General features: G+C 54.6%; 7 protein-coding genes across 7 annotated transcripts; 3 read left to right on the top strand and 4 right to left on the bottom strand.

Moving 5' to 3' along the window:
* Window positions 1-164: 164 nt before the first annotated feature.
* CCM_07403 (phenylalanyl-tRNA synthetase beta chain) lies at window positions 165-2105 on the top strand (the record flags this gene model as incomplete). The annotated part of the gene is made up of 3 exons (XM_006672544.1): window positions 165-217; window positions 302-1996; window positions 2060-2105. 3 exons carry the CDS (start codon window positions 165-167, stop codon window positions 2103-2105), a joined length of 1794 nt encoding a protein of 597 aa, XP_006672607.1.
* Window positions 2106-2858: 753 nt separating this feature from the next.
* Window positions 2859-5228, bottom strand: CCM_07402 (protein phosphatase; the record flags this gene model as incomplete). Its single annotated transcript, XM_006672543.1, has 2 exons — window positions 2859-5165; window positions 5214-5228. 2 exons carry the CDS (start codon window positions 5226-5228, stop codon window positions 2859-2861), a joined length of 2322 nt encoding a protein of 773 aa, XP_006672606.1.
* Window positions 5229-6174: 946 nt separating this feature from the next.
* CCM_07401 (cytoplasmic ribosomal protein subunit S3) lies at window positions 6175-7291 on the top strand (the record flags this gene model as incomplete). The annotated part of the gene is made up of 2 exons (XM_006672542.1): window positions 6175-6197; window positions 6538-7291. The coding sequence occupies 2 exons, from the start codon at window positions 6175-6177 to the stop codon at window positions 7289-7291; spliced, it is 777 nt and encodes a 258-aa protein (XP_006672605.1).
* Window positions 7292-8288: 997 nt separating this feature from the next.
* Window positions 8289-9852, bottom strand: CCM_07400 (DUF803 domain membrane protein; the record flags this gene model as incomplete). The annotated part of the gene is made up of 7 exons (XM_006672541.1): window positions 8289-8778; window positions 8831-9122; window positions 9185-9436; window positions 9493-9589; window positions 9654-9679; window positions 9737-9780; window positions 9839-9852. The coding sequence occupies 7 exons, from the start codon at window positions 9850-9852 to the stop codon at window positions 8289-8291; spliced, it is 1215 nt and encodes a 404-aa protein (XP_006672604.1).
* Window positions 9853-12434: 2582 nt separating this feature from the next.
* Window positions 12435-13416, bottom strand: CCM_07399 (uncharacterized protein; the record flags this gene model as incomplete). The annotated part of the gene is made up of 4 exons (XM_006672540.1): window positions 12435-12725; window positions 12785-12924; window positions 12986-13108; window positions 13188-13416. 4 exons carry the CDS (start codon window positions 13414-13416, stop codon window positions 12435-12437), a joined length of 783 nt encoding a protein of 260 aa, XP_006672603.1.
* Window positions 13417-14056: 640 nt separating this feature from the next.
* CCM_07398 (uncharacterized protein) lies at window positions 14057-15208 on the top strand (the record flags this gene model as incomplete). Its single annotated transcript, XM_006672539.1, has 1 exon — window positions 14057-15208. The coding sequence occupies one exon, from the start codon at window positions 14057-14059 to the stop codon at window positions 15206-15208; it is 1152 nt and encodes a 383-aa protein (XP_006672602.1).
* Window positions 15209-15579: 371 nt separating this feature from the next.
* CCM_07397 (uncharacterized protein) lies at window positions 15580-17890 on the bottom strand (the record flags this gene model as incomplete). Its single annotated transcript, XM_006672538.1, has 4 exons — window positions 15580-15623; window positions 15838-15963; window positions 16068-16884; window positions 16934-17890. 4 exons carry the CDS (start codon window positions 17888-17890, stop codon window positions 15580-15582), a joined length of 1944 nt encoding a protein of 647 aa, XP_006672601.1.
* Window positions 17891-18170: the final 280 nt, after the last annotated feature.

Raw genomic sequence — 18170 nt, 5'->3', positions numbered from 1 at the left:
TACTGCACCCCTCCAAGACCACGCAAATTTCCTGTGACTCAATCGCAACGGGTTCCTGTAGTAGACCCATCCCGACTTTTACTGGCTGTACTGCCCGCTCGCAGATCAACCTCAACACCACCCATATACCCCTTCCGGAGAGGCATTGAGGACTTTCTCTCACCATGCCGACCATCTCCGTAGACAAGTACAAGCTCTTTGAGGCTCTCGGTCGCAAGTACGCCGCGCTCCCCCAGCTGCCCCTCGCTTCACCCCGCCACGCACGACCGAGCTAACCCGACCGTGTCCCTCCGCACTCCAGGTACACCCGCGAAGAATTTGAGGATCTCTGTTTCGACTATGGCATCGAGCTTGACGAGGACACCGAGGATGATGAGCGTCCCATCGTCGACGGCAAGCAGGAGCCGCCACAACTAAAGATTGAGATCCCCGCCAACCGCTACGACATGCTCTGCTTCGAAGGTATCGCCCTCAACCTTAACATCTTCCTCGGCCGCACACAACCGCCCAACTTTCGCATCGTCGAGCCCAAGGACGCCGAGCAGCAAGTCATTACCGTGCTTCCCGAGACCCTCAAGGTCCGCCCCTACGTCGCCGGCGCCGTGCTCCGCAACATCAAGTTCACCCAGGACCGCTACGACTCCTTCATTGCGCTGCAAGACAAGCTGCACCAGAACCTCGCCCGTAACCGAACCCTCGTCTCCATGGGCACCCACGATCTCGACACCGTCAAAGGCCCCTTCACGTACGAGGCTCTACCGCCCAAGGATATCAAGTTCAAGCCGCTCAACCAGACCCAGGAGATGAACGCCGAGGAGCTCATGACCTTCTACGAAACGGATAAGCACCTGGGCCGCTTCCTGCATATTATCCGCGATGCGCCCGTATACCCCGTCATCTACGATGCCAATCGCGTCGTCTGCTCCCTCCCGCCCATCATCAACGGCGAGCACTCCAAAATCACCCTCAACACCACAACCGTCTTCATCGAGATCACCGCCACCGACCTGACCAAGCTTGGCATCGTTACCAACATGCTCGTCACCATGTTCTCCATGTATTGCGCCGAGCCCTTCACCGTGGAGCCCGTCAAGATTGTTTCCGACCACAACAACCTCACCCGCGTCACACCTTCCCTTCGACCTCGCGAAACCACGGCCGAAGTTGACTACCTCAACAGCTGCACTGGCCTCGACAAGTCCCCCCAGGAGCTCTGCGACCTCCTCACCAAGATGGCCTACGTATCCAAGCCCTCCAGCAAGGACGCGAACATCATCGAAGTTGCCATCCCCCCCACACGCGCTGATATCCTGCACCAGTGCGACATCATGGAGGATCTCGCCGTCTGCTACGGCTACAATAACCTCCCTCGCACAAAGCCCAACCGCAGCGCCACCGTTGGCGGTCCCCTCCCCGTCAACAAGCTCGGCGATCTTGTGCGTATGGAGGCCGCCATGGCTGGCTGGTCCGAGGTCATGCCCCTCATCCTCTGCAGCCACGACGAGAACTTCGCCTGGCTAAACCGCAAGGACGACGGCAACACCGTCGTGCGCCTCGCCAACCCCAAAACGCTCGAGTACCAGATCGCCCGATCCTCACTGCTGCCCGGCCTCCTCAAGACCATCAGGGAGAACAAGGGCCACAGCGTTCCTATGCGCATCTTTGAGGTCGCCGACGTCGTCTTCAAGGACGAGCGCGAGGAGCGCAAGGCCCGCAACGAGCGCCACTTCGCCGCCGCCTGGTGCGGCAAGACCTCGGGCTTCGAGGCTGTTCACGGTCTCCTCGACCGCGTCCTCCTCATGCTCCGCACCTCCTTCCTCACCGACGGCACCGACACCCCTGGCACCCCCGACGGCTACTGGATCGAGGAGCTCAACGAGGAGACCTTCTTCCCCGGCCACGCCGCCGCCGTTCACCTGCGCCTAGGCGGTAAGGAGGCTCGCATTGGCGAGTTTGGCATCCTGCACCCGACCGTCCTGGAAAAGTTTGACCTGAGGTATGTTTTGTCCCCCGTTTGTCTCATATCATGCGTCGCCCACTAACCGCCCTCGCCACGTAGATATGCGGTCAGCACCCTGGAGATAAACCTCGAAGCTTTCCTATAAATCATCAAATAAGAGGTTGCAATAAAGTAAAAAAGCGAAAAATGGAATACATGAAAAAAGGCGCATTTCAAGCATCTGGAACGAGGGAGAACCAATAAACTATAGTGCATTTAGAGCTTGCTCTCGAACAGAACATCATTGCAAAGGGTGTGTGAGGCACGCTGGAAAATTCAAATCGGATGCCGGATAAATTACTATATCGCCTGTACGGTACGCCACGCCATGTCTATCTCTCACCACCCATGAACCTCGCCCAGCTTTGGAAACACCGTTTAAAAATAGAATCGAAGCCCACCGCATCGCTGTCTCCAAAGTCTAAGTGATTTTTCCAAACATGCTGCTTCCACTTCACCACATGTTTTGCGTCGTATACTGTGCGAACCCCATCGCCGAGCGCGGCCTTTGGCACGGCTCTCCTGTGGCTTCGGCTGCGGCTGCCTCGCCCTCCACCCCGCCATCAACGGCCTCGGCCTGCGTCGCCCGTGACGGTTTCATCTCCGTAACCGAGGGCCGCATGAGTCCGGCCACTGACTTGGACCGCTGCGGGTACGGCGAGGTATGCACCGGTTGGGGTAGGGTCGGCTCGTGCAGTCGCACTAGCTCCCACATGCCATTGGTGTATTCGACGGCCGAGGCAAGACTGGACAAGGACTGGATAGAGGGCGAGTGAATCAACGGGTTGGCGTAGTGCTGAGTGTTTTCTGTATGTATGATTGTATACGGCGGGTCATAGTCTGTTGGAAACATGACCTCCTACGTCATCTCCTGCATTTCTTGTTCTGGTTTCGGGTTGGACGCGGACGAGGCTGCCTCCTCTGCTGGCGTGGCACTTGCAAATACACTTTTCCCAATGTTGATGTTCGCGATGCCATCACGAAGCGCCGCAAAGGCGCCGGCGCTCAGGCCTGCGCTCGTACCCATGCCCTCCGCCGAGACACTGCGTTTAAGTGAAGGATTCGACGGCGGCGTGAGCGTCTGGTGAGCGGTTTCCACTGCAGTCAAGACCGATTGACTTGTGGTGAGGCTTGGGGGCTTTGAATTCAGCGAGGGCGTCCCCGAGTTGTGGAGTCGCGAGACGGCCGCCTGCCTCTCACTCTCGCTCAGGGCGAAAGCGTCGAGGGTAGCATTCATCTCATCGTCAGTACGGCCAAAAGCTTGGTACCACCAACGGATGTCCTTGAGTCGGGGAAGGATAATGCGTTCTTTGCCTATGACGTGGTCATCGATAGTAGGGTCGTAATCGGGGTTGGTAAATTCTTGCTTTCGGCACAGGAAGTAGTCCCAAACGGACGAGGTCCGCTCCATGACTCTGGCGTCGACACGCTGCTTCTCCGAGTTATACAGAAAGGTGCCGTACTGGCAAGAATATAGGTGGTAGAGTAGGCGTCGTAGGAACCTCTCATTGTACTCGAATCGATCCTTATACTGACGAATGAGCTGGTAGGTGCAGTCCAAGAACTGATGAAAGACTGGGCTGACCATTTTGGGCGTCGTAGCCTCTTCGTTTACCACTTTGCCAGATGCCGCTTCACTAGCTACGTCTGGCTCATCCTCATCTTTATTTGGGTTGAAGAAACGCTTTGCGCCGCTAATGACGTTTTGGAAAGCGTCGGTGCGGCCATCATTCTCGCCCGGGTTCACTTTGGTGCCAGCAAAGGCGTCCCGCTGCACTGAGAACCAATCATCGTGATTGAGGTGTCCAGAACGTAATCGGAACATGTGACCAAAAGACATCCAATCCTTTTCGACCAGTACCACGAAGCCCTCGATTGTTCGGTAGTACGGATCAAGCATGATTTGTGAAAGCGCGCTCAACTGACTTGTACGATCCCAGCCGTCGGAACAGTGTATCAATACATGAGAGTGATTGATACCGACCTGACGAGTAATGATAGCGGAGCCAGCGAGGACGTCGTGTATATGCTTGAGCCAATTACTCTGCTGTAACAGCTCCCTGTTTGGGGGGAGAGGAGATATATCGGCATCTTTGAGGGCTTCGACCACCTTGTTGAGGGAGCTGCGCATGACGTGGATATTCTCAATGCTAAGGAAAATCTTGGTCGCAAACTTGTACTTGTCCATGTTCTCTGAACCCATACCTTGAACCTGATTCAAGACGGCATTGATCGTTGGCCGAGCATCAACAATCAAGTTGCTCTGCTGAGCACCATACACAAGTCTCTTGCCAGTCTTCTCATCATACATGAGGACAGATTGTGCAATCATCTCATCCTCAAATTTATCCGATTCGCTCAGCTCCGGAGCTTGGCTAGAGCCCGCGCTTGAAACATCCAGCTGACTAGACATGGGCGTGCCGCTCTCTGAGCCACCAGACACAGAAACGGAGAATGAAGCAGCGACTAGCTTTTCATCCTGCACGTTTGTCTTTCTAGTGATACCTGACAAGGGCTGCGAGCTTCTTGTAATGGTGCAGTTGTTGACGGGATGAATGTACGATAGAGTCGGTATGCGGCATCTCGAGCGAAAGTCCTTGGCGTATTTCAGGACATTATCCGATATCTTGGACGGAACGACCAAGACTGCTGGGTATGTATCGCAGAATGTGTAGTCCTTGTTGATGTTGGTGATCCGCCAGCCCTTGTCAGGCAGCTTCTCGCTGATGCCCTGTCGCCTAAACTCGGCTCTGGGGTCATATATGTGCCAGCCATCGACCTCACGCTCATTCCGGAGAGGCTTGTGCGCAAAGGCAAAGAGCCTCTCCACGGTGCCAAGCTTGCATGTGCGGACCTTGATAAACTCAAAGACCTCCCTGGCCGCTTCACTGTTCGCAAAGTTGAATGTGATGAACGTAAAGTCGCGACAGCGAATTCGGATGGACGAGGCCTGCCTAGAGCCCGGCGGTGTCGGCCGAAAGGTACAGTGACTGAAAATGGGAAATGTGAGCCATCGCTCTCGCGTTTTGGGCGGCGCGGCGGGCGTTGCCTTGGTCAGCTCGGCAGGAGGGCTAATCGGCGCGCAAAACACTATGTGGTAGTCGGTTAGGCGGAGAGTGCCATTCGTCGTCTGTCCGCCGTTGATCCCCTGTACATTCTCGATGATCTGGTACAGTTAGATTGGAATGAGCGTGGCTCAGCTCGGGAAGCTGACCTTTTTGGCTTCCATGCTGGCCAAGATGCCCGGGCTCCGGACCACCCGACAACTGTCAGACGCTCGCTTCCGTTTTCAGAGAGACAGCCGCATAAGGCAACAGACTACCCGACGCCCAAATTTTCTTCTCTTTCTCGTGATTAAGCTGGGAGGTTTATGGCGCGGTGAAGCTGCGTGGCGGCGCTGAGGATACCGAGAGGGGTATATATTGAGATTTTGCTGGGGGTGGCTGTCACACTGTGTAGAGATGAAGACAGGAGGTGAAGCTCTGTACACTAATCGATACAGCACTAGCCGCCACAGACGTGGTGTTGACCGTCTGCGATGGAGCTAGGAATGGCTACTTGTATGGCGAGCTGCCTGGGATGACGATGCGATGCTGGCTTGGGGTGCTGGCACGCGCCAGCCTGGTAGCTTCAAGGCGGGGCAGAGAGTAACGTCAGGCGCGAGCCAATGCGCTGGCAACGGGTGAAAGGGAATGAAGGATTGAGCGCTAATTTGACAACTTGCAAGAGCCACGCTTAGTAAACTCGATTTTTGCAAAATTAAATATACTTTTACAAGCACGTATTGCATCACAACTAGCTCTTCATTTTACCCTTATTCCCTGACGCACTGGTTATGGACCTGATGAGCCAATCTGCATCTGTCAAGCTTTAAAGCTCCACTATCCCAGTCTGGACATCGGGACGTCGGCGAAACTGTTAATCCTCGATGACCCTGGGCGGGTCCACAGAATGGGCAAACGGCGGCGCAGGTGGGCGGACACTGGCGATTAGGGCTCAACCCACAACAAAAATTATTCGTTGCGATAGCGCGGGACGCAGGCGAAACCACCACCCAAGGCGGAGACCACCACCTTGCTCTGAATTCGCGATCCCACCCTCTCGTCCTCCTCGTCCTACCCGCCGTATAATTGTTCGAGTCGATCAAGCCGAATACCCCCCCAAAATCAATCAACATGGCTCACCCTGGTGCTCAGATGTGAGTCTAATTTTCCACGCCTCTATGTTGTGTCTCGCGCCAGACTCGACCGCCGTCGTCTCTCTCGAACTCGAAGCCGTTTTGCATGGAACCGTTGAGCTGCTTGCTGGGAATACTGTGTGCGCATGTGTCGCTAAAATTTGGAAACTGGACGACAAAGCAAACCTGCCACGACGCGGTGGGAGTTTTGCCCAATATCTACGACGACAGACCAACTACACACTCCACGAAAGCGACGACGCATCTTCATCTTCGAGAGAGACGACGACGCAACTTCTGGCCACAGCAGATACCCACGATCGGCCACAATGGACAAATGCTAACCAAAAAAATTTCACAGCTCCAAGCGGAGAAAGTTCGTCGCTGACGGTGTCTTCTACGCCGAGCTCAACGAGTTCTTCCAGCGCGAGCTCGCCGAGGAGGGCTACTCCGGCGTCGAGGTGCGCGTCACCCCGACCGTGACCGACATCATCATCCGCGCCACGCAGACCCAAGAAGTGCTCGGCGAGCAGGGCCGCCGCATCCGCGAGCTGACCTCGCTCATCCAGAAGCGCTTCAAGTTCCCCGAAAACTCCGTCTCGCTCTACGCCGCCAAGGTGCAGAACCGCGGCCTGTCCGCCGTCGCCCAGTGCGAGTCGCTGCGCTACAAGCTGCTCAACGGCCTCGCCGTCCGCCGCGCCTGCTACGGTGTGCTCCGCTTCATCATGGAGTCGGACGCCAAGGGCTGCGAGGTTGTCGTCTCGGGCAAGCTCCGCGCCGCCCGCGCCAAGTCGATGAAGTTCACCGACGGCTTCATGATCCACTCGGGTCAGCCCAAGAACGACTTCATCGACTCGGCCACCCGCCACGTCCTCCTCCGCCAGGGTGTCCTCGGCATCAAGGTCAAGATCATGCGCGGCTCCGACCCCGAGGGCAAGGCCGGCCCCCAAAAGACGCTCCCCGACGCCGTCACCATCATCGACCCCAAGGAGGAGCAGCCCGTTCTCCAGCCCATGAGCCAGGACTACGGCGCCAAGGCTGCCGCCGCCGCCGCCGCCAGCCAGGACGCCCGCGTCGCTGAGGAGGCTGAGGAGGCCGAGGAGGCCGAGCAATAAATGCCTGGACGGAGCGGTGATTGGCTCTGCCCTGCTTTCGTTAATGACTGTTATCACGGGTTTTCTTTTTTTTTCTTCGGAAGGGTGCAAGGCAAAAAAAAGTATTTGCTGCAGTGGATGAAAAGATGGCGAGTCTTTCGGGCGTCAACATTCTAAAAGAACCATTTACATCTTGTTCGGTTTCATCTGTTCTGTGTTGGTAGGAGAAACCATAGAGAAGAAACGAGACCCCATGAATCTATAGTTCTGCTACTACTCCGTGATACCTCAACCTCGGCACCTGTAGGCTCCTCCCTCTGCATAGCCGACCCGGACGAGGGAGCGTGGCAGTTCATTCTCGTACATGTGTCACCTCGAATGAGCAGTGCTATAAAATGTCACAACCGGTTGAGAAGGATATGATGTTGATTACCTGTCTATCTACATTGCGAAAATCGGCAAATGCTCCGCCAGGTTCCATCCCTGTACATATCAACAAAAAAAAATGCCATCAAAGGCTACTTTTCCGTGCACGACGCACGTCTAATGGCGTGAGCACTTCTCCCCGTCGTCCATGTATGCAGGTAAAACAAAAAGTGGAAATATCGTACAAGTAGATGGGAGCTTACAGAAGCCCGCAGTCTCGGCATAAAACAAACCCTCCGTCCGGTCTTCGCAGTAAAACAAAACCCCCAAACAAATAATTGTTGAAAACGCCTTGGAACAAGTTTCCTTTCCCTGTCACTCCGTTTCTTTCGTACTGTTGACGTGCATAAACCCAACCTTAATCAAGCACACAAAAACACATTGGCGAAGTCGTGTCCGCGCCATCGTAATAATGCTCCGAGAAACATGTCTCTGTTCTCAAGACCAGAACAATGAGACGAGCCAAACGTAAACGCCTGCGGGGAATATATCCCCGCCGGCTGGGCATTGGCGGGCAGAACCAAACCCCAGTCAGCTACCAAAAAGAAATTCATTTCATCTTAATCGTGGAATATCTGGTATTGTCCTGACCCTATCGCGCCGAGGACTGTCGGCTCTGAAGCTCAATGGTGTCTTGCTCCTTATTTCGGCTGGCGCGACCATTGCCATTGGGCCGGCGATGACCCTCATCCTCGCTCTCCTCGGTCAAATCGGTCAAACCAAAACCGGCAGCCTCTTCCTCATCGTACGCGCGGATCAGGCCGTCACGGTCACCGTGGGCGCTGCTAATGCTGTGGCGTGACGGATCGCCGCTGCGGCGAGCCTGCATACTACGACGAGTCTGGAAGCTGGAAACCATGTCGGTAGGAGTGGCGTCGTAGCCGGTATGCGCACCAGCAATCTTTTGGCCGTTGGGGTCGCCTCTTGAGAGGTTGAGGAGGTATACACCAGCAAAGATGATGAGGAAGCCGCAAAGTAGCGAAACAGTGTTGACAGGGTCGGTCGTGTTGAAGCCACTGAACAGGATGAATGAGGCGCAAAGAGTGGCAGTCGTAAAGGTGACATAGTAAAGAGGGTTGACACTAAAGCAAGGTGTTAGCTGGGGAACCATGAATAGTTAGCGACGATGCCTACATATTGCTCGGGAAGCAGGCCAGTGCCTTGTTGAAGTAATTCATCTGGGTGACGATGCAGAGTGTAGTCAAAATCATAAAGACGTAGGTTGAAGGATGACTGAACTGGTTGTTGCCAGCAAAGGTAATCTTGAGAGCGATGCCGAAAGCTTTGGCGGACATGACGGAAATAGAGCCGACTGTCGAGCAGATAGAGAGATAGATAAGAGCATTCTTCTTGCCGTACAGTGGTGCAACTCGGTAGATCATGAAGACGGCGAATGCGACAACGGCGACGGCGTAAAGAAGGAAGCCTAGGGATGGCCGTTAGAGAGGATTCAGGGCTTCTCAAGCAGGTAGTGAGTGGATGGCATACCAGGCTGCACAGCATAGTGGAGAATCTGATCAATAGTCTCAATCTCCTCGTCGGGTGGCGCATGGAGAACAATGACGACAGCGCCAATCAAGCAGATGGCGCTTCCCAGCTTGCCTAGAATACCGAGCTCTTCCTTGAGGAAGTATGAGCCGAGAACGGCACCAATGAGAACTGAGAGGGCGCCGAGAGGGGTGACTAGAATGGCTGGCGCAAAGGCATAGGCAGCAAAATTGCAAATCTCGCCGATACCGACTGTAGAAGGGATTAGTTTTCTGATTTCCAGGGCAGGGCGGAAGGGCGAGACTGACGAGTTGCGATACCGGCCCACCAAAGGGGGTTGCGCAGGTAGACGTAGCCATCGCCTTCGAAGCCATGTTTTTCTTCGACTTGCATCAAACCCTGCATCTGTGTATTAGTCGCCGAGCGAAAGGCAGGAGAGGACGGTGGATGTGGTGTGATTCGGACGCACCTTTTTGGTGATGACGAAACTCGTGCCTGGTAAGAGAATAACCGGTTAGCTGCGTTTCAATTTGCTGTCAGAGATGAGCATACCAATGGCCAGGGCCGATGAAACGGCCAAAGAGAGGCCGATATACCTAGAAAGAAAGTCATTAGTCGAGAAGTCGGGTCGCGAAAAGGTCCGAGACAACGCACTTGTCCTCAATCATGGTGTCCGCTGTTCAACCAAAGTCGCGGCCAAACAGCAAGATCCAGATGGAGCGTCGCAAACCAAGCGAAAAGGCTCGGTTACCCCACAATAGTCCTTACGACAGCCAAGGGCGTACGATCTGCCGGCTAGAGGGACAATGGTGCTGGCCGACGGGCGACCGAAGCGATGACCAAGTACGTTGAGCCGGAGTGAGTACGAAGGTGTCGGAGTCTAGTTTATGCAAGAGCCCGGCGCATGCAAAAGGATGATCGTAAATTCTAGAAGATGGAAATCGAGAACAAGGACTGTCTGGGTGGGAGAAGACGTATTTCGAACGATTTGCTGATCTGTGGTCGGGTTTCCAGGAGCCGTACCAGCGCGCGCGCGTAACGTCGATTGGGGGGAGCGTAAAACGAAGGGATTGATTGGCAAGCGAACGAGCGAGCCTGACCTTGCTTCAAGGTATGCGCGACGCGACGAAACCGAATACAAAGTCGGAAAAAGAGAGAAAAAAACAAGTCGACGCCGCAAACAGGGGCAAGATGGATGGAAAGGTGGCGTTAGAAAGTCGTGCTCGGTTCGGGATGCGTTGAGGGTTGAGGGGGGGGGGGCGCGCGAGCAGAAGACAGAGTAGAGCGGAAGAGGGCGAGAGGAGAGAAGCTTTGGTGGCTGACTGATGATGTGGCATGGACGGAATAATAATGGGTTTGGATGGGCTTTGGAGGTTGAGGTGGGGAGCATTGGCGGGCTTCAGGGCAGTTGGGGGAGTTGGGGGCACTATTTTGGGGGTTTAGGAGGGTCGGTTAGAGGGCGCAGCCGCTAAAGAAAAGTCCTTTTACGGGCCACTGAAAGAAAGCCAGTGAACACAGACAGCCCGAGCCCCAAGGCTACCAGGTAGCCCTTGGTGCATCTAGGTAGCCTTTCCGTCTTTCCACCACATCTTCCTCTCATACTGATAGTGCAAACTTAGGTAGCTGAGTAGGTACCTATCAACGTCTGTCCCAAATTCTCAACATGAACATTGGTGCGGCCATGCCGCCCCATGCCAGAAGTATCCGGTCGCTAGCCGCCGCGCAGGGTCCCCTCCGAAAAGGCTCCCGAGTCCGTCCCCGCCACATGCACCGAGGCTGCGAGTGATGGCACAGCCTCCCATTCTTGTCTACTGGTGTTACAAGAAGCGTGGCTTTGACAGGAACCATTGTCGTGAAAAAATTCCCGGATTCGATCGCTCTGCAGTGAAACATCTGGAATGAGAGCATCAGGGTACCAGCTTCACGCAATACCAACACTGCATCAACGGCAAACTGTTCCGGGGCCAAGCCGTTCGTGATAAGGGGGGGCCTGTGGCTGTACCAACCGATGGACAGGTACCCGAGCAGCGCCCACCAGGCCTCGCCTACCTACCTATGTAGGTACATATCTAAGTAAGTTAGTATGAGTAGCATTATTAGAGAGCAACGCGCGTCACCACCTGAACCAAAGAAAGAAACAAAGAAAAGAAAGGCCGGCTCGGCTCCGCTGTTAGGACATTAAACTCTGTACTGCTAGATCCAGCGCCAACGAAAAGGATTGCATTCTTCATTCTTCATTTTTCATTCTTCATTTTTCATTCTTCATTTTTCATTCTTCATTCTTCATTTTTCATTCTTCATTTTTCATTCTTCATTTTTCATTCTTCATTTTTCATTCTTCATTCTTCATTCTTCATCCGCCTGTCCCGCCCTTGTGACGGCCCGGGCTCTGACGTTGCTGTTTCAAACGAGTACCAGTCTGGATACGACACCCCCCTTGTTGTTCATCCCTACTAGTAGCATGTTGCCCAGTAGGGATACCAGTAAAGCAATGAACCAAGTCGTTCATCACGCTCACTTCACTTCAACAAGGCTGTTCATGCACAGAATCATTCGAGAGGCATATCAAGACCGACCCTACATAGGTAGTGACATCACAAGCCAACCTAACCTGGCTCGGTCCAACTTTCATCCCAGCTGAGCAGCCAAGTAGTTGTCGTTATTAGTTCCTTTGGCCTTCATCTTGTCACCTATTATTAGTACTACCGAACTACTTATTAACCGCCCAAGATACAACAACCGAAGCAGCTCCATTCTCCACAGAGTTTCAGAATCTCCCTGACTAGTTGTCCCAGATCCACATGAGACACGTTGCGACTCTCAGCCGAGGCCCCCTGCTTCTCTACTCAATCAGTATTTTAGCGACTGGGTGGGCGAATTATAACTATGTACAAATTATAATAAGGCGTATTCGTACGGAGTAGTTCACGCTCTGTTACGGATGCAAGGCCGAGCTATCGTCATAAATTTATTATGCGGCAATGTTCTTTCTTCCAACCAATGCATCAATCGTCGATCCCATGCAGGCTCCCTCAATATCCAATATACGCCGAACCGTAAATGAGCAAATATATGCCACGGATGTTACACATGCCACGTGGAATACTGCTTGGCCCTGTCCGCTCCTTGTGTGACATAATAATACTAATAATACATAGATGCAGCCATTCCACACAACACTGCACCACCAGTTCCATGCCCATTACTCCGAAGTTTATAGAAATACAGAGAAAATGTTTCTATACATGTCCTAAGCGATAGGATCAACCCCCGACGCATCCACAAAGTCCCGAATCTGCTCGTAGCTGCGGCACTTGTGATGCACGTGAAAGTCCGCCGCGCTGGTGTTGAGCGTCCCGTCCTCGGTCCGGAGCAGCATTGGCGTCGCGTCGCCCAAGCACATGAGCGATAGCCGCAGCGTCTCGACGCAGTGGTCGACGTGCGCGCGGCCCAAGCTCTCCGAGACGTTCATCGGCTGGAGCGCCTCGCCCCAGCTCGCGTTGTACACGCGAATGGGCCAGGTTGCTTGGCGTATAATGTTCTGCGTGGCCAGTATAAGCAAGATGCAGGAATAATTAGAGACATGGGCTGGGAGCTCACGAGACAATGCAGCTGGTGAAACATTTCCACCAGGGCATAATATTCGGGCTCTGCTGCCGTGCTCCTGTTGGTTTGTAGATATTTGCCCTGAGTCTTGTTCAAGGCGACGAGGCCCTGCTTTGACACGCCAACTCCTTGATCTGCAAAATTTCCCCAATCAGTGATATTCGCGCGGGTAAATGGAAGATTGATGCGACATACGATGCCACAGATCATCCCATGCTTGCTCTAGGTCCCTCGTCGGCGGACCGCGATAGATGCTTTCACGCATAAAACCATTTTCGAAATTACCTTCCCAAAAATCCAATGAAGACAACACGGGTGCTATATACCCAATAACAAACTGTAAGTCATGGCTGACGGCGCATTGATGGGGCGTGGCCACGCGGCAAGTACGACTCACAATAAGAAGATGTTGCTTTGGCACATTCTACCTCTGACGGCACACCCTTGGACCCTGAAAGCCAGAAAAGCGCCGTGACGATGAACAAGCCCGCATTGGCCGCCACGAAGATCCAATCAGCCCTTGTCCGCGGCGCCAGGAACACCGACTGCGGCGGCGGCGGCCGGCGATACTGCACACCACCTTCGTCAATATCGAGGGGCTCGTAGCGCGTGCTCCCGCCTGCCATGGTCAAACCCGGGCCACGACCCTGTCTTGCGGAGAGACAGATTCGACTCAGATCTCGAACCAAACGTATCCCGATATATGGCGGAACGTAGCCAAAAAAAAAAAAAGAAAGCAAAGTCAAGGGGGTGAGACGGGACAGAAGGACCAAAAAGCTGACAGATAATAAGTTGCTAGCGATTAAATAGGCGATTGGCCCACACCCCCTGTTGCATGTAGTTTCGCGTAGTCGTGTACGCGACTAATAGACGACCCCGACTTATACAAAGCTTCTCGACGTTGAGAAAACACTGCGCAGTATGATATTTCTTGATCCTTGCCTGCCTCTGGCACCCCCCAATCACGTTATCGCGTTGGCATCTGCAGCGCAGACTCGGCCAGCCCATCGGGCATGAATCGCCTACCCCGCGGCCACTCAGGTGCCCAGCTTTACTCAGCTGTGTGTCACCGAGCTTTCTTCCCATGTTAGCCCAGCTGGGCCTTCATCCCGCCGACCCCTTCGCGCCGCCGCATTCACCGTACGCACACACCCTCATAACCCCCGTTGCCGAATCCACCACACAACCCGCTCCCACCCATCCCGTCTCGCTCCCTGGGCACGCGCCGACCCGCCCCCCCATCCAGAAAAACCAAACGCGCGCGCCATGTCTCTCGAGCAGGCCGCCCGCGACCTCGCCGAGGCCGTCAGCGGCATCGACTACGACGGCGCCGCCGTGCACAAATGCCGCGTCGCCCTCCACGGCGGCATGGCCACCGCCCGCCCCGATGAGCTCGCCGCCGCGCTGCAGATCCTCGTCGACCGCCTCGCCGCCGCGCACGTCGACGACGCCGACGGCGTGGCCTTTGCCGCGCTCACGGCCGGCGCCCTCGTCGAGACGGGCTCCCCCGTCGCGCCCCTCGCCCAGGTGCTCCTCGCCAAGGTCCCCGCGTTCCTCGCCAAGGTCCCCGCGTTCCTCGTCGCCGCCCGCCGCTTCGCCGACCTGTGCCTCGCCGACCTGCCCTCCGCCGCCGAGGAGGAGGCCAACCCGCCGCCCGAGGACCAGGTGCTCACCGAGATCGACGGCCGCCGCATCACCCACTACGTCTTTCGCAGCCACGTGCCCGAAGACCGCGGCGGCGCGTCCGCGCTCGCCCTGCTGCAGCCGTGGACCCTCCCCGCCGTCGCCGCGCTGTCCCGCGACCGCGACGCCCTGCGCGCCGCCGCCGCCCCCGACAGTGCCCTGCGCCGCGCCGCGCTCACCCTGACGCAGTCGCACGCCCAGTGGCTCGCCATCCTGCTCGGCGCCCAGCTCGACGCACCGTGGCTGGTGCTATGCCCGAGGGAGCGGCGTGGCTTCCGCGTCGTCGTCGACGGCGTCGTGAGCAACTACGATCTACACGCGCTCGTGGGCGATGTGCTCGTCGAGCGCGGCCTGCCGGGCAACCGCAACCCGGCCGAGCTTATTGCGTACATCAAGGGTGAGTCGCCCGCCCGCGGCGACGTCGAGTCCGTCCGCAGCCAGTTTCAGTTTTACGAGTGGCCGGCTGCCGCGTACGATTGGGCCGGCGGTGACGACGACGCGCACGCGCACCCTGCGGACTACCACGTTAGAGGCGAGGGGATTCCCAGCGACGTGTCCCGCTTCCGGGATCTGCCGACGCTGATTGTCGGCCCGCAGGCCATTGAGCGCTCGTGGAACAACCCTCGGACGTTTGGGGGGCTACAATGCAGCGTAAGCGTCACAGAAGAGATCGGCGAGGACGAGTTGGCTTCCTTGCTGGCGGAAATGAAGGCGGCAGCGCCGCCGGTCGAATGAGTAGAAAAGCAAAGGGGTTAATACAGAACCGTGGACATGATATGATGCCACTGGACACGGGAATCATTTTTTAGGGGCAAGTCTTTTTAACAAAGTACATTGTACTTGTGTATTCAACTCATCCGACACAATATGCATGTTCGTCAGAGAGCCTATATAGGATCCAGTACAGAGTATCTTTGTACTAACAGAGGACGGCCCAGCCCGACGCGCCCAACTGTCGAAAGGTAGTCGGCAAGAAAAAAAAGGAGTAGGCTAGATTTCGCTTCCACAAAACTGCCCAGCCGCTAGATTCAAGGTTACAAATCCATCCAACGCCAGAGTCCCAATCGTTCTTGTGATTCTTCTCCAGGTCGAAACAACGCAATACATCACCTGCGGTCTGTGAAGAGAATGTATCCCGCCATGGACCCGGCTATTGAAATCAAAATCCAGTGCAAATAAGAAAAAGACCTCGCCCCCAAAACAAGCTACTAAGTGACATCGCAGTCATGCGACTCCGAACGGGGTTGGGGTATAGTAAAAAAGGCAATAGGCATGTTACTGTTGTCGTGTCGTGATATAGCAACAAGGTAAAGAAAAACTGCTGTCCTCTGGGTTAGTAGTGGCCGACTGGCCTATCACTTTACCTGTCGCTCTTCTCGTCAAGCTTTCGTGGATTGTTAGAAGACGCATGTTTTTGATCCTCGACGTGGCTTCATGCTGCTTTGCTCCGAAATTTCCGAAGATGCCACGGGCGGCGTATTGCTGGAATACTGTTGGTTAGTAAAGACATGGATTTAGGATCGTCGACGTTTAAAATCTACTCTCGAGTTAGCAGGCGCGCAGAGAATCCAAGACAGAGCTAAATCTCACTTACCAATTTCGTCATCCACATCAGGTTCGTCATTGTCATCACGCGGCCGCTTGCCGGTTACTGAACTCCCATCGCCAACTAGTTCACTTTCATCCTCGTCTCGCCAATCAATCTCAGCATCTTCGTTTGCCTCAGTGACAAACACAGGGTCGTCCGCCTCCGCGTCGACCGCAGTTTCATCGTCAGCAAGAGCAGTGCCGTCAGCGTCGCCCTGAAGCGTGCTAGTTGTACTGCTGTGTTCATGAGCAAAGCTGTTGTCAAGCTCGTCTGCTTCAACGTTCTCAGACTCGACAGCCGTCGGAACGGCCGAGTCATCCGCTGGCGATACCTCATTTTCTTGAAGCACGGCCTCATCAAAATAGTCAACTTCTTGATGGTCGTCTACAAGTTCTTCGGGATATTTCTCGGCGTCTTCTTCGGCGTCTTCTTCAGCATACTCTTCGCCATGTTCATCGTGGTTCTCATGATGGTGTTCATTGAGCTCGCCATGTTCATCCGAAAGCTCACGCTCATACTCCTCATCGGTGTGCTCTTCAGCGTGTTCACTAGATACCGCACTGTCATCAGAATCATCGGCATTGCCGACGATGTCGGCATCGCTGCTATTGCGGAATGATTGCTGGGAGAAAAGACGTTGAACCTCTTCGAGGCCTTTTCCTGATGTAGCACTTTCCACCAAGTACTCGTATCTTTTCGCGTTGTTGACTCTCGTAAACAGATAGGTGTACAACGTTCGGCGGCCGTCAGGGTCATCGTTCTTGGTGAGCAATTCGAAAACGTCCAGAATTTGATGCATTGTCAGGCTAAATGAAGGGTTTGACTATTGCCACGTTAGCTTGTGTCGAAGACACGTGTCAACTCTTGCTTACCTCTGTGAACTCCAACCCAAGCTCATCAATCTGAAAGACTAGCTCGTCTTCTGCTGTCACTTCATGTTTCAGCTGCGAACGGAACCCCATAAAGATACTCTGCATGGTGTCATCGAGAATGGAAGACTCGGAGAAGAAAGCCTCGCTGCTAGACGACAAGAACGGGAATTCATCCCCCTGATATTGCACTGTGATGGTAGGAAATTGGGCATTGGCGTCACCCGTTTGAAAGTTACCATTCGCATCAATGCTGGCCTCCCATGAGATAGCGGTTTCAAGGGCTTGCAACTCGTCCTGGCGATGGTCTCTGCTCTCAGTCTCGTCAGCCTCGACAGTTTCAGTTACCGAGGCGAGTTGAATAATTTCTGGGAGTGCAAAGTCATGTTCTCCTTCCCCTCCTTCCCCATTTTCTTCACTGTCAACTTCGGCTGTGTAACGTTCACCAGCATCATCCTCCCAGCTGATCTCAGCCTTGTCTTCAACGAGGTCTGCTTCCTCAGCTTCGGTATTGTCCTGGAGGACTTCCGCAGTCTCTTCTCCGCGAGTGACTTCGACCTGTTGCTCTCCATCGTAATCGACCTCTCCAAGACCGTAGTCAATCTCGTCGGCGACAGTCTCCCTCAACGCGTCAATGGTGGCATCAGCCTCGAGCGGCAATTTGGTCTCGGTAGCATCTTCGATCTCCTGCTTCTCGCCGGCGTGTTCTTCAACTATGATATCGATTGTTTCGGCTGCGTTTTCCATAGAATGATCCTCGAGAGCGTCAGCGATGGTGTCGCCACTCTGGTTAGTAGGCTCAGCGTTTGCATCGGCGTCTTGAAGAGCTTCCGGAATCGCTCCATTCCCAAATGTTGCATCAGCAGCGAGAGAGTAATCCCCCACATCACTTTCGTAATTTATAAGGTCGTCATCCATATGCACCTCGAGAGAGGGCTGTTGCGTTGCGTCGATATCCATCTCAACGCCCGTCACACGGTAGAACGAACTTTTTAGCTCGAGGTTTGCCAGTTGGTTATCGGTGGCACGTAATATCGAATGTCTGGATAGCCTGGCCTCGGAGAGTGCAGGACCTATGGTGCGTTCCGGGTACTTTTGCTCCAAGAGGATATGAAGTCGGGACGCGTTTTGAACCCGCGTTTGGTAACAAGGTCAAACTGTCGCCGGAAATGGTGATCGTGGGATGGGCTTTCCGTAAACAACTGAACATAGAATATCCGTAAGTACGTTGTCTGACAGA

Source organism: Cordyceps militaris, assembly GCF_000225605.1.
Source record: "Cordyceps militaris CM01 unplaced genomic scaffold CCM_S00006, whole genome shotgun sequence".
Classification (NCBI taxonomy): domain Eukaryota; kingdom Fungi; phylum Ascomycota; class Sordariomycetes; order Hypocreales; family Cordycipitaceae; genus Cordyceps; species Cordyceps militaris.
This window is presented reverse-complemented; position numbering and strand designations above follow the sequence as displayed.